At 42.4% G+C, this 14,568-nt stretch overlaps 1 protein-coding gene across 1 annotated transcript in view; it reads left to right on the forward strand.

Annotated features, from left to right (window-relative positions):
* The first annotated feature begins 250 nt into the window (after positions 1-250).
* LOC135524460 (potassium voltage-gated channel subfamily G member 4-like) overlaps positions 251-14,568 on the forward strand; it is a 30,849-nt gene continuing 16,531 nt past the window's right edge. Inside the window, exons 1-2 of the mRNA XM_064952010.1 lie at positions 251-652; positions 5,472-6,376. Of these exons, the coding sequence (XP_064808082.1) occupies positions 5,627-6,376 (750 nt within the window). The 5' untranslated portion in view covers positions 251-652; positions 5,472-5,626. The remainder of the gene's footprint in view (positions 653-5,471; positions 6,377-14,568) is intronic.

Raw genomic sequence — 14,568 nt, forward strand, 5'->3', positions numbered from 1 at the left:
GTTGATTCCCCACTGCGACCGTAATCCACCGCTGCATAAAAACATAATTTGGATCGAAATGATCCGCGCTCCCCGCTGGGAGGTTTGAAAAGCAGAGCAGCTTGCTGGTTACGGGATGTTAAAGGTTAACTCGGCTCCATAGTTTGTCAGTCGAACAAAACTACTGTATCTGATAACGCAACAATACGTTGGGATAGCTTACATACTTTATTTTTTGCTGGGGCTGTGTGGCACAAGAGGGCATCGAATATTTCCCGTGGTATTACCGTAGCAATTCGTCGAAAAGGGAAAGGCAATATTTGTTAGTCAAAGTTAGGCTTTAGGTGACTTGGTAAGGGAAAGTCACTTACGTTACTCACGATGCTCACCTAGCCTACTCTTCGCAAACTTGAGGTACCCTACCCTACCCGTAACACAGCTGTGCATTGCGCGCGCACTCCACCGCCTCTGCAGTACGGATCTGTAACGGGACACTCAGCTCGAATCATTTTCTCTCTTCGTATATTGACGAGTTTTTAATCGAGTTTATAGGTTGTGACACTGTACAACATGTGGCAGCTGATATATTTCGGTGAGACTTGTGTGACTGATATTGAATGATCAGACGGACTGACAACTAGAGAGGTGATCAGCTGCTCTCTTCACTAATATGGTACGTGACAAGTTTCTGTAGTCTTCATTCTTATTATTCAACGTTCACTATCGAATAATGTAGGCCTACATTCGTCATGATCATTGCGCTTATATTGAAGTTTAATGTCAACTACCAATCTGATCATAATATTTAGAAAATATTGATATTATTGTGATAGAATAGCAAGTAGCCTAGATTTGATATAAAGCCTAGATTTGATCAATTGGAATAACCAAAACAGCTATTGGAGCTGTTCGTAGCAGCAACTATATATCTGAATGAATAGTTAAAGCAGTCTCCACTGTTTAGAATTGAGTACCATATTGTACAGTGATGGTCAATGCTTTAGTGGGACGTTGAAGACAACAAGACAAGGAATGATTAAGCACATAGCCTACCGGTATGCTTTATAATAAATCATAAAAGGTTATTATGTGTTCCATAAAATACTCATAAAGGTAGTCTATAATAGCCTAGTATTGCCTACCTGTGATTAGTTTTGACATAAACTCATTTCCTTTTTAAAGAAGACTTTTATACAAAATGAACCTGTGTGTGTGTGTGTGTGTGTGTGTGTGTGTGTGTGTGTGTGTGTGTGTGTGTGTGTGTGTGTGTGTGTGTGTGTGTGTGTGTGTGTGTGTGTGTGTGTGTGTGTGTGTGTGTGTGTGTGTGTGTGTGTGTGTGTGTGTGAGAGTGTGTGTGAGAGTGAATGAGTGTCACGAAGACCACATGATTCTTCTACACAAAGCTGTTCCATTAAATGCCAGGCAAAGGGTTTATATTGGACCAACAGCGGATGGCAACTTCTTTGCGTTTACAGATGTAGGATCCTAATCTGGTCACCCTGCTGCAGGATTATTTTCCTGCTGTAGCAAACAAACTCAAATTAAGATCCTATATCTGTATCTCCTGTCTGTCACTAGTGAGAGCAGTGGGGGGAATGTTCCTGCTGATGTCACTGCGCCGCTAAAACACTTCCTTCAATTAACTTTCCACTAGGCAAAGCAACCAACACTCTGACAGAGATACTGTATTACCAGTGATTCTATTAATAAACGGTTTATAATTCTTTCTTCCCCCACCACGTTCTAAGTGAAACACATTGACAGCAGTGATTTATTAAGGGCTTGATTCAATCCGTAACGCAGAAGTTCAGCGCTATAGCACGATTCATATTTGTTCTAGCGTTAGTGGAGACTGCATTCATGGTAAACGCTGCATATATCAGCTCAAACAGAACTTACCTTTTTGCGATGTGGATGAATCGAGCACTGAATCCCCTATGTAAAACTAGAGGATGTACATTAAGTAGCCCACCCCTGATTTGGACTATTATCCACAGACTATTATTCACATCTCTAAGGAATTGGCTAATAGCCTTACCCCCACATGGTAAGGATTGGACCCTTTTTTTCAACTTTTGCCTAAAATGACATACCCAAATCTAATTGCCTGTAGCTCAGGACCTGAAGCAAGGAAATTCAGATTATTGATACCATTTGAAAGGAAACACTTTGAAGTTGTGAAATGTAGAAATGAATGTAGGAGAATATAACACATTAGATCTGGTGAAAGAAAATACAAAGGGAAAGGCAAGAGAAAGGCCATAATGTATTATTCCAGCACAGCCACATTTTATATTTTGGCCACGAGATGGCAGCAGTGTGTGTGCAATGTTTTAGACAGATCCAAACATCACGTTTCCGTTCAAAATGTTGTATCAAGACTGTCCAAATGTGCCTACTTGGTTTATTAATACATTTTCAAGTTCATAACTGTGCACTCTCCTCAAGCAATAGCATGATATTATTTCACTGTAATAGCTACTGTAAATTGGACAGTACAGTTAGAGTAACAAGAATTTAAGCGTTATGCCAATATCAGATATGTCTATGTCCTGGGAAATGTTCTTGTTAATTACAACCTCATGCTAATCACATTAGCCTACGTAAGCTAAACTGTCCCATGGGGGACCCACTGATCCTTTTTTTAATTGATTGTGTACTTTTATATCCCAATTAATATTTGCAGTGGTTGCGGCGTGAAAAGCACACCACTGTGCAGAAAATATAAAAAATAGTCAGATCAGTGTCATAAATATCTTGAGAAAAGAGAATCCCTGTCCAGGGTTGGAACTGGTTCAGAGAACAGAACCTAAAACCAGAAAGTAAAGAAATTATTTGAAGAACAGAACCCAAACCGAAAATTAAAGTGATCTATGCTGTTCCTGTCACGTCTGTATAAAGGAATCGGGGGACAGCATGAATGCGTAATAGGGTTTTTTATTTCCCAAATTACAGCATGCCGTGTAAAGGCACGGGGATGAAGACCAAACAAATACTTATACCAAACACAGAGTTGAGACCCAAACAAAAAAGCGAGGAGTACCTCAAAATAAATACACAATCGCACAATGATTATCACACAGGATGAGACCCGTAATCATCTGCACAATACACGTGGCACAAAAGCCAAAACAACACAGGACCGGTACTCGCACGACCAACGACCATTGGAACAGTAATCGACGGGACAATGGTAACAAAAGACACGCTTATACAATTACTAATCAAATGGGAATAGGGACCAGGTGTGCGTAATGACATTTCCGGAGGGATCCGTGACAGTTCCGGAACAGAACCGTTATTTTAAAGCATGAGAACCTATAAATAACTTTATTTTACATTCCAGGCATTTTTTTCCAGTCCCCAAAAAATCTCAACAAAGTGCCTATGTAAAGCCCTCACTCTGTCACTAATAAACTTATTCCAGCATTTACCTGCCAGCTGGAAATGTTGCCAGTGGGTGTGTGTGTAGGATACTTGCCCCTCCCCTCCGAAGCATAGGTTACTGTAGCCTACTGACAACGTTACAAGCGCAATTCAGAAATTATGGAGATATGTTTAATTAGAGAAGAATGGATTGTCTTTTTCAATGCTAAATAAGGATACTATGGTTATCACGTTTCACATTGGATTTATTAACTACAAAATGGTAAGACGTGTTTTTAATTCTAGTGCTGCTGTACAAGCTTGTTAGTTAGCCTTTCTAGCGCAGTCAACAACATTCCGCTGAAAAGGCAGTGCGCCAAATTCAAAATGTTTTTTTTTTCAAATATGTAACTTTCACACATTAACAAGTCCAATACAGCAAATTAAAGATAAACATCTTGTTAATCTACCCATCATGTCCGATTTAAAAAATGCTTTACAGTGGAAGCACAACATATGATTATGTTAGGTCATAGCCAAGTCCAGAAAACACACAGCCATTTTTCCAGCCAAAGATAGGAGTCACAAAAAGCAGAAATATAGATCAAATTAATCACTATCCTTTGATGATCTTCATCAGATGACACTCATAGGACATCATGTTACACAATACATGTATGTTTTGTTGGATAATGTGCATATTTATATGCAAAAATCTCAGTTTACATTGGCGCGTTACGTGCAGTAATGTTTTGATTCCAAAACATCTGGTGATTTTGCAGAAATACTCATAATAAAGATTGATAAAATATACAGAATTAAAGATAGACTTCTCCTTAATGTAACCGCTGTGTCAGATTTTTTTTACTTTATGGAAAAAGCATAATCTGAGAATGGCGCTCAGAACCCAAAACAGCCAGAGGAATATCCGCCATTTTGAAGTCAACCAAGTTAGAAATATTCACTTACCTTTGATGATCTTCATCAGAAGGCACTCCCGGGAATCCCAGTTTCGACAATAAAGGACTGATTTGTTCCATAAAGTCCATCATTTATGTCCTAATAGCCACTTGTTGTTAGCGTGTTCAGCACAGTAATCCATATTCATGAGGCACAGGCACTTATTCCAGACAAAAACTCAAAAAGTTCAGTTACAGGCCTTTAGAAACATGTCAAACGATGTATGGAATCAATCTTTAGGATGTTTTTAACATAAAATATCAATAATGTTCCAACCAGAGAATTCCTTTGTCTGAAGAAAAGCACTGGAACGAGAGGTAACTCTGTCGGGAGCGCGCGTCATGAGACCAAGGCACTCTGCTAGACCACTGACTCAAAGAGGTCTCATGAGCCGCTCCTTTATAGTAGAATCCTCATTCAAGTTTTTAAAGACGTTTGACATCTAGTGGAAGCCGTAGGATGTGCAACTTTATCCATATCTCAATGTTTATTCAGTAGGCCAAGCTTTGAAAAATGACAAACCTCAGATGTCCCACTTCCTGGTTGGATTTTTCTTAGGTTTTCGCCTGCCATATGAGTTCTGTTATACTCACAGACATCATTCAAGCAGTTGTTTTCTATCCAATACTAATAATAATATGCATATATTAGCATCTGGGACAGAGTAAGAGGCAGTTCACTCTGGGCAGGCTATTCATCCAAAAGTGAAAATGCTGCCCCCTATCCCAAAAAGGCTTGCTAACTGGTGAAGTAATTTAATGTTGAGCTAAATGTAAAATGTATACATATATATTTCAGAGGTTTAGAAAGGAATAGAAAGGAACAATATAAACCAGTACTTTGTTTTGGTTCGAACCGGTTCAGAACTTTATTTTGCTGGTCGGAACAGTGGGATGGAACAAAAAAAAGAATTGGAAAATATTATTGAAAAAACGATTGGAAAATAATTTTTGTTCCAGCCCCTCTTTGAAACAGACATGACCAGAGAGCGCCACAAATATCTCAAGCTTAATCCTCAGCTTCACTGATCCTCACATCTGCCTTGCAGAGTCTGTTGTCTGATGTGTCTGTCAGTCTCTGGACTAGAAATGTATGGCAGAGAAGGAGAAGGCTATACCACTGCAGTCTAACTGAGGTTTGATGTTCTTCTTCCCCTCTCCTATCAGTGTCTGCATGACGCCACCTGCCTGGGACCCCCTTGATCCTGCTGCAGAGCCTGAAGGGACACACATGTCCCCCAGCCCCCCGATGCCCAACTCCCAGAGCAGCCACTGAGCTCCCAATGTGACCAGCCCAGCCGGCCACCCACCCGGATGCCGCCATGCCCATTATCAGCAACGCAAACCACGACTTCAGCAACCTCTCGGCCAGCGATGACAGCAGCCTCGACGCCATCTTCACCCAGATCCCAGAGACGGAGTCGGTCAAGGGGGTCTATTATCAGAGGGCCCAGTTCATTAGACGACCAGAAGACCTGCTGTCAGTTGACCACGGCCTGCTAGCGGTCATCAACGTGGGGGGCAACCAATACACCTTCCCCTGGAGCACACTGGAGCAGTTCCCCCTTACCCGGCTGGGACGGCTCTGTAGTCTCAGCAGCCCAGAGGAGATTGCCGGCGTGTGTGACGACTATGATGAGACGCGGCGAGAGTTCTTCTTTGACCGCAGCCCCTCGGCCTTCCGCGTCATCCTCAACTTCCTGGCGGCAGGGAAGCTGCGCATGCTGAGGGAGATGTGCGTGCTGTCGCTCCACGACGAGCTGCTCTACTGGGGCGTGGAGATGACCTACATGGAGCGCTGCTGTAAGAGGAAGATGTACACGCGCATCGAGGAAATGAATGAGCACGAGAGGCAGGAGGAGGAGCAGAGGCAGAGGCACGCCCTGCTGCGTCCCCCAGTTGAGGAGACTCGCTATCGCAAGTTCATGAACCAGCTGAGGGATATGGTGGAGAACCCCCAGTCTGGATTGCCAGGGAAGATCTTTGCCTGCCTGTCGGTGGTGATGGTGGCTGTGACCGTAATAAGCCTGTGCATCAGCACCATGCCGGACCTCAGGGAGGAGGAAGACAGAGTGAGTGAGGCCAACCCCTGCTACCCCCAGCCAATGATATATATATATATACACTAGATTTTTGACTGGAGGCACTGATTTGAAGCCACCGCACCTGCATCTTGGCAGTCCCCCACCATTGTAAAAAATGCATACTTTTAAATGATATTATGAAAAAATATCAATGTTACGGTCCCCAATACAACAACAAAAATACTTACATACATTTAATTTTGGCCTTGAAACATTTAATTGAAATACTGTAGAATTACATGAATTCTTGTGGAGGAATGCTTCTCCTGGGGAGTGCCAATATGGCCAACCGGTGGATTCAAAGCCTCTCATTGGCCAATACATAGCATCAGCAATGGGTACATAGCATCAGGGTTTATATACTGTATATAACTTCCCCCAACACATAAACAATGACCACTGCAGTGCCATCGGGCTGTAGCTTTATAAATATCCACCAAGATAACTCACATTTGTCACCCTTCCTGGATTTTCCTAATGTTTGGTGATTAAGGAAGCTTAAAGCTACAGTGATTTATCCTCACAGCAGATATATTCTTAGCGACTGAGTGAGTGATCATGAACCACGATAATCAATATGCTGGCCACAGCACAAACAGGGCATAAACAAGCTCAGAAATTACTTCTCACTTTATTATCCTGCACCCAATGTCAGCGTGCATGTACGTGTGTGTGTGCGTGTGTGTGTGTGTGTATGTGTAGTTGTACTTGTGTGCATGCGTGTGTGCAGTATTTGTATACTTGTTGTTATGTTTGTGTGTGTTCTAACTGATTAACTTTCTGCACTTCTCAGTTGGGGGCATACAGTATAATACAGCTAAATTGGTCTTTCAGACACTGACCACCAAAAGTTGAATGCATGACACGCTCTCTTTCACACACACACACATTAACATACGCTCTGTTGCCTCAGGTACATTGTCTGTGCCTGTGGAGGTGTTCCCTAACTTAGTGTGCTCTCCTATCTGTGTCTGCTCATAGCAGCAGGAAATATTGAAGGCAGCCCAGCCAGACCTCCCCGATGTCAGTAAACACTAGGGAAGAGAAGGAGAGTGCGCCAACTTTGTGTGTGTTTCTGTGTGTGTGTTTGCTCTCCCATCTGTGTCTGCTCATAGCAGCAGGGAATATATACAACCAGACATTTCCAATGTCAGTAAACACTAGGGGATAATGAACAGGGCCCAACCAGACCTTTCCAATGTCAGTAAACACTAGGGGATAATGAACAGGGCCGAACCAGACCTTTCCAATGTCAGTAAACACTAGGGGATAATGAACAGGGCCCAACCAGACCTTTCCAATGTCAGTAAACACTAGGGAATAAGAACAGGGCCCAACCAGACCTTTCCAATGTCAGTAAACACTAGAGGATAATGAACTGGGCCCAACCAGACCTTTCCAATGTCAGTAAACACTGGGGGATAATGAACTGGGCCCAGCCAGTCCTCTCCAATGTCAGTAAACACTAGGGGATAATGAACAGAGCCCAGCCAGACCTCCCTAATGTCAGTACACATTGGGGGATAATGAACTGGGCCCAACCAGACCTCTCCAATGTCAGTAACCACTGGGCGATAATGAACTGGGCCCAGCCAGACTTCTCCAATGTCAGAGAACACACACAGCTAACAGCACCGCAACCACAGCGTTGCAGTGGGTGCACAGGGGCCCATTTCCATAGACACTGGAGCTCTATGGGAAAAACAATCACATTCTCACGGCAGGAATCACGCTCACAATCATATCATAGCAGGGGCCCCGGTATTGGAAAGAGAGAGGGAGAGTGTGTCAACTTTGTGTGTGTTTTTTTTTTGCCTGTGTGTGCTAACTTGTGTGCGTGCGTGTGTGGTGTGTGTGTCCGTTCATGCCTGACGTACCTTATGTGTGAGTGTGGTTGTTTTTTTTGTTTGTCTATCTGGTAAAAGATCCACAGTCTCAGTTATATTTAAAATGGAGAGTGGCTAGAGAAGGTGCAGCAAGCTGGGTCTTGGAGGAGCTGCAGGCCTGTCATATTTCATTCACACAGTAAGGCTGTTAGTCACTGTTTCTAGCTGGCATGGTGGCATGGGTCACACTCCCCTATCTGCTCATTCATCTCTGTGTGTATGTGAGCATGCTAGTGAGGGTAGTGTGTTAATCAGAGAGCAAGAGAGAGGTAGATTAAAGGAGAAAGAGAGAGAGATTCACCTTTCAGCAGGACAATAACCTTAAACACAAGGCCAAATATACACCGGAGTTTTGCGATGACCAGTGCAATATTTCTGCTGGAGTGGGCCTATGGGTAGCAAAGAATTGGCTTATAGATGACCGGGAGCCAGTGAGTTTGGCGACGGATATGTAGCGAGGGCCAGCCAACGAGAGCATACAGGTCGCAGTGGTGGGTAGTATATGGAGCTTTGGTGACAAAACGGATGGCACTGTGATGGACTGCATCCAGTTTGCTGAGTAGAGTATTGGAGGCTATTTTGTAAATGACATCGCCAAAGTCAAGGATCGGTAGGATAGTCGGTTTTACAAGATTATGTTTAGCAGCATGAGTGAAGGAGGCTTTGTTGCAAAATAGGAAGCCTATTCTATGTGTAATTTTGAATTGGAGATGCTTGAGTCTGGAAGGAGAGTTTACAGCCTAACCAGACACCTAGGTATTTGTAGTTGTCCACATATTCTAGGTAAGAGCTGTCTAGGGTAGTGATGCTAGTCTGGCGGGAGGGTGCGGACAGCAATCAGTTGAAGAGCATGCACTTAGTTTTACTAGCATTTAAAAGCAGTTGGCCACGGAAGGAGTGTTGTATGGCGTTGAAGCTCATTTGGAGGTTTGTTAGCACAGTGTCCAAAAAAGGGCCAGATGTATACAGAATGGTGTCATCTGCGTAGAGGTGGATCATAGAATCATTGGCAGCAAAAGCGACATCACTGATACAGTGAAAAGAGTCGGCCCGAGAATTTAACCCTGTAGCACCCCCATAGAGACTGCCAGAGGTCCGGGCAACAGTCCCTCCGATTTGACACACTGAACTCTGTCTGAGAAGTAGTTGGTGAACCAGGCGAGGCAGTCATTTGCGAAGCCAGTGCTATCTGCCGATGAGTCTGCCGGTGATTGACAGAGTCGAAAGCCTTGGCAAGGTCGATGAAGACAGCTGCACAGTACTGTCTTTTATCAATGCCAGTTATGATATCGTTTAGGACCTTGAGCATCGCTTAGGTGCACCCATGACCAGCTCGGTCGGAAACCAGATTGCATAGTGGAGATGGTACGGTGGGATTCTAAATGGTTGGTCATCTGTTTATTAACTTGGCTTTCAAATATTTTAGAAAGACAGGGCAGGATGAATATAGGTCTATAACCGTTTGGGTCTAGAATGTCTCCCCCTTTGAAGAGGACGATGACCACAGCCGCTTTCCAATCTTTGGGGATCTCAGACGATACGAAAGAGAGGTTGAATAGGCTAGTAATAAGGGTCACAACAATTTTGGCAGATAATTTTAGAAAGAGAGAAGGTCCAGATTCTCTAGGCGAGCTGATTTGTAGGGATCCAGATTTTGCAGCTCTTTCAAAACATTAGCTGTCTGGATGTGGATGAAGGAGAAGCGCGGGGGGGGGGCAACTTGCTGCAGGGTGGAAAGATGTTGGGTGGAAAGATGTTGGCCGGGGTAGGGGTAGCCAGGAGGAAAGCATGGCAAATATGGTTATTGAAATTATCGATTATCGTAGATTTATCGGTCCTATCCTCAGTGCAGTGGGCAACTGGGAGGAGGTGCTCTTATTCTCCATGGACTTTACAGTGTCCCAAAGTGTTTAGAATTAGTGCTATAGGAAACATATTTCTGTTTGGAAAGCTAGCCTTAGCTTTCTTAACTGACGGAGTATATTAGTTCCTGACTTCTCTGAAAAGTTGCATATTGCAGGGAGCTATTCGATGCTAATGCAGAAAGCCACATGATGTTTTTGTGCTGGTCAAGGGCAGTCAAGTCTGGGGAGGAACCAAGGGCTATATCTGATTTTAAGACAATAATCACTAACCAAAACAACAATAGACAAGGCAAATTTACATTTTGGAGAGGCATGTGTTCATATGGTCCAGTGCGTAGCTAGGTGAGCTGGAGGCATGCCGATTCAGACTGCTAGCAGGCCGGGGATAGCAGGCTAGCAGATGGGTCTCAGAGGGATGTCGCAACGTGAGAGCCTGTTGAAACCCCCTCGGACGGTTATGTCGGCAGACCAGTCATGATGGATCAGCGGGATCCGTAGTACACCGTCGGCATCATTTGAGACAAAACCAAACGGGTCCAGGCCAATTGGCAAAAGAGGTAATTGAAGCCCAGGAATTGTCTGATGGATTTCTTCAGCTAGCAGGAAAATGGGCCTAGCCTGAGGCTAGCTCCAGGCTAACTGGTTCTTACTTTGGGACAGAGACGTTAGCCAGTAGAAGCCACTTGGATAGCAGCTAGCTAGCTGCGATGATCCGGAGTAAATGTTCAGAGCTTGCGGTAGGAATCCTGAGATGTGATAGAGAAAAGCAGTCCGATATGCTCTGGGTTGATAGCGCGCTGTGCAGACTGGTAGGAATTGACCGGGCTGAGCCTGTCAGATGTCCGAGTTAACGATGATGACCGCTAGCAGTGGCTAACTGACTACTAGCTAGTAGCTAGTTAACTGGCTAGCTTCTGAAGGGGGTTCCGGTTCTATCGTATAAAAAATAGCAGATCCGTACCACAATGGGTGATGCGGGTTGCAGAAGAGTATGTTCAATCCATAGATGGAAATTGAGATTAAAAATATTAAAAAAGTATACTAAATATATACAAAGAAAAAGCGATATATACACGGGACGGGACAAGACAATCAAAACAGACATCCTGCTACGCCGTCTTAGATTTTTTTCAGTATAGTAGTTGCCCCTTATTCTTTAAAAAAATCCTTTAAGCTCTGTCAAGTTGATTTTTGATCATTGCTAAAGAGCTATTTTCAAGACTCGCCATAGATTTTCAAACAGATTTAAGTCAAAACTGTAACTAAGCCACTCAAGAGCATTCAATGTCACCTTGGTAAGCAACTCCAGTGTATATTTGGCCTTGTGTTTTAGGTTATTGTCTGTTGGAAAGCAGGCTGAACCAGGTTTTCCTCTAGGATTTTTCCTGTGCTTATAGCTGTATTCCATTTCTTTTTATCCTAAAACACTCCCAGTGTCTGCCGATGGCAAGCATACCCATAACATGATGCAGCCACCACCATGTTTGAAAATATGAAGACTGGTACTAAGTGATGTGTTGTGTTTGCCCCAAACATAAAGCTTTCTAATCAGTTGTACTTGTTCTCAACTAGCCTACCTGGTTAAATAAAGGTGAAATAAAAAAATTAAAAGGACCAAGTTAATTTCTTTGACACATTTTTACAGTTTTACTTTAATGTTTTATTGAAAACAGGATATGTGTAAATAAACATTTTTATTCTGTACAAGCTTCCTTCTTTTCACTCTTTCATTTAGGTTAATATTGTGGAGTAACAACAATGTTGTTGATCCATCCTCAGTTTTCTCTTATCACAGCCATTATTCTCTGTAACTGTTTTAAAGTCACCATTTGCAGTATTGCTTAAGGCCCTGATTCCATTTTTATACACCTTTCTCTTTTCTCTCTATGCATATTCTGACCTTGAACTTAAGCTTGAGAATAGCATGCTATTCACTCGCTATTCGTTCCAGGTGGAGATATAAGAGTTGAAGGTGTGGCGGAGTTGTGTCTACAGATAAGCTCTATTCTGACCTAGCGTCCCACCTGGCCAACATCCAGTGAAATTGCAGAGCGCCAAATTAAAAAACAGAAATACTCATTATAAAAATTCAGAAAACATACAAGTTTTATTAATCGGTTTAAAGATTAACTTCTTGTTAATCCAACAGCTATGTCATACACATAGCAATTGTTTTAGATTTTCTTTTCCTTATGATCCCTGGAGAAGAATGTGAAATGAGCCATACTGAAAATATCATATCAACATGACATGTATTGCTGCCCGTTTCCATAGGGAAATAGGATACATATAGCTGTGCCATTATTCCGGATTTTAATTGTGTGCCCTCATCATTTGCGTGGATGAAATTTGGACACCGTAGCTATAGGCTTCTATAGGACTGAACCTGCCGAGAACTGAACCTGCCGAGGACTGAACCTGCCGAGGACTGAACCTGCCAAGTTGATGTATGCGCTTTAGAATGTTTTAATTATAGCCAATGCCCAGGCTTTTCTCTGTTTTGTTTTATAATTTGTATTATGTTAAATATTAGCCACTATTACTGCCTTCGTGAGTAATACCCACATACATTTAGAACTGTCACTTTAGTGTTGTGTTCTTAAATTTGTAGCTTACATTTTGCATCATTCCATTCCGTTTACCTTTCTTTCCTCTGTCACGCCACGTAAGTTGTTCCTGAGGGTCATTAGCATTAGTGGATCTTATTAGGCTAACATTGTGAAATAATTAGGGACACGTACCCTATTTGAATCGTTATAGAACTCAGACCACACTTAGCAGGTTAAATAAACCTGGAGCCTGGCGTGTGGTTCATGACAACTGGACTGTTGTTGTCATACAGTTCAAGGGTTAGTGAGAATTAGGGTAGATTTACAGGAATAATGAACACTTTTTTTCCACCTTCCAATATTGAATTAATCGAACTTGAAGATGACAACTTTCAGGATGAATCAAAAACCACTGTCAGTTTATATACACCACTGTCAAAAGTTTGGGGTCACTTAGAAATGTTTTTTGTTCGTTAAAATAACATCAAATTGATCAGAAATACTGTGTAGACATGGTTAATGTTGCAAATTACTATTGTAGCTGTAAATGGAAGATTTTTTTTATGGAATATCTACATAGACGTACAGAGGTCCATTATCAGCAACCATCACTCCTGTGTTCCAATGGCACGTTGTGTTAGCTAATGACTTCCAGTCATTGCGCTATCGCAATTTATCATTGCCGCTCAAAACGACCTCTAACTTCACATTTTTACTCCTGAACTTGTTTAGGCTTGCCATGTCAGAGGGGTTGAATACATATTGACTCAAGACATTTCAGCTTTTACAATTCTAAAAACAAAATTCCACTTTGACATTATGGGGTATTGTGTGTAGATCAGTGACACACAATCTCAATTTAATAAATGTTTAATTCAGGCTGTAACACAACAAAATGTGAAAAAAGTAAAGGGGTCTGAATACTTTCTGAAGGCACTGTATATGTGTGGCCGATGTGAAATGGCTAGCTAGTTAGCGGTGGTGCGCGCTAATAGTGTTTCAGTCGGTGACGTCACTCGCTCTGAGACCTAGAAGTAGTTGTTCCCCTTGCTCTGCAAGGGCAGTGGCTTTTGTAGAGCGATGGGTAACAATGCTTCGAGGGTGGCTGTTGTCTGTGTGCAGAGGGTCCCTGGTTCGAGCCCAGGTAGGGGCGAGGAGAGGAATGGAAGCTATACTGTTACATATGTACATTAACTATATGTTCAGGAACTGTATGTACAGTAACTACATGTACATGAAGTATTTGCGCAGTAACTACATGTACAGTAACTATATGTGCAGGAACTATATGTACAGTAACTATATGTACAGTAAATGGTTTGGAGGCATACAATTCAGAATAGCTTTTTGCTGTTAGTAAATCACTACAGTTTGTCTTAGAGAGTATGTTCCAACATATCATTTCATTTTGCTCTGTTGGCACCTCAGGCAATATAGTAAGACTAAGGAAAAGGCGAGCAATCACTGATGTAGTTATGAAATACAAATGTGTAGTGTATAAACTTAGCGAGAGTAAAGAGAGTAAGAGTGTGGCTGTGTAAACCCTGAGCTAGGCCACAGCAGATAAATAAAAAAGCTCAACCCTAACAACACCCACAGGGCAAGAATTCTTTACCATACACTGACCTCCACAACATAAATGTTGATTCACTCCCACACTGTCAGATTATGTTGGAATGTTTTTGAATTATCATAACAAGCTATTTACATCTTCTTTCCTATGTCAGACAGCTATTGGCCTTTTCTCAAACACGTTGTTTATTCTGTCAGAAGATGGTGTTTTCAGACATTGCAGAGGAAAACATTTATTTTTGCAACACAGCGTGTGTACAGTACAATATTTCTCTCTGATTCATGTCTTCTAACTGTGCTGCCCTGCG

The sequence above is a fragment of the Oncorhynchus masou genome, chromosome 31, assembly GCF_036934945.1.
Source record: "Oncorhynchus masou masou isolate Uvic2021 chromosome 31, UVic_Omas_1.1, whole genome shotgun sequence".
Taxonomy (NCBI): Eukaryota; Metazoa; Chordata; class Actinopteri; order Salmoniformes; family Salmonidae; genus Oncorhynchus; species Oncorhynchus masou.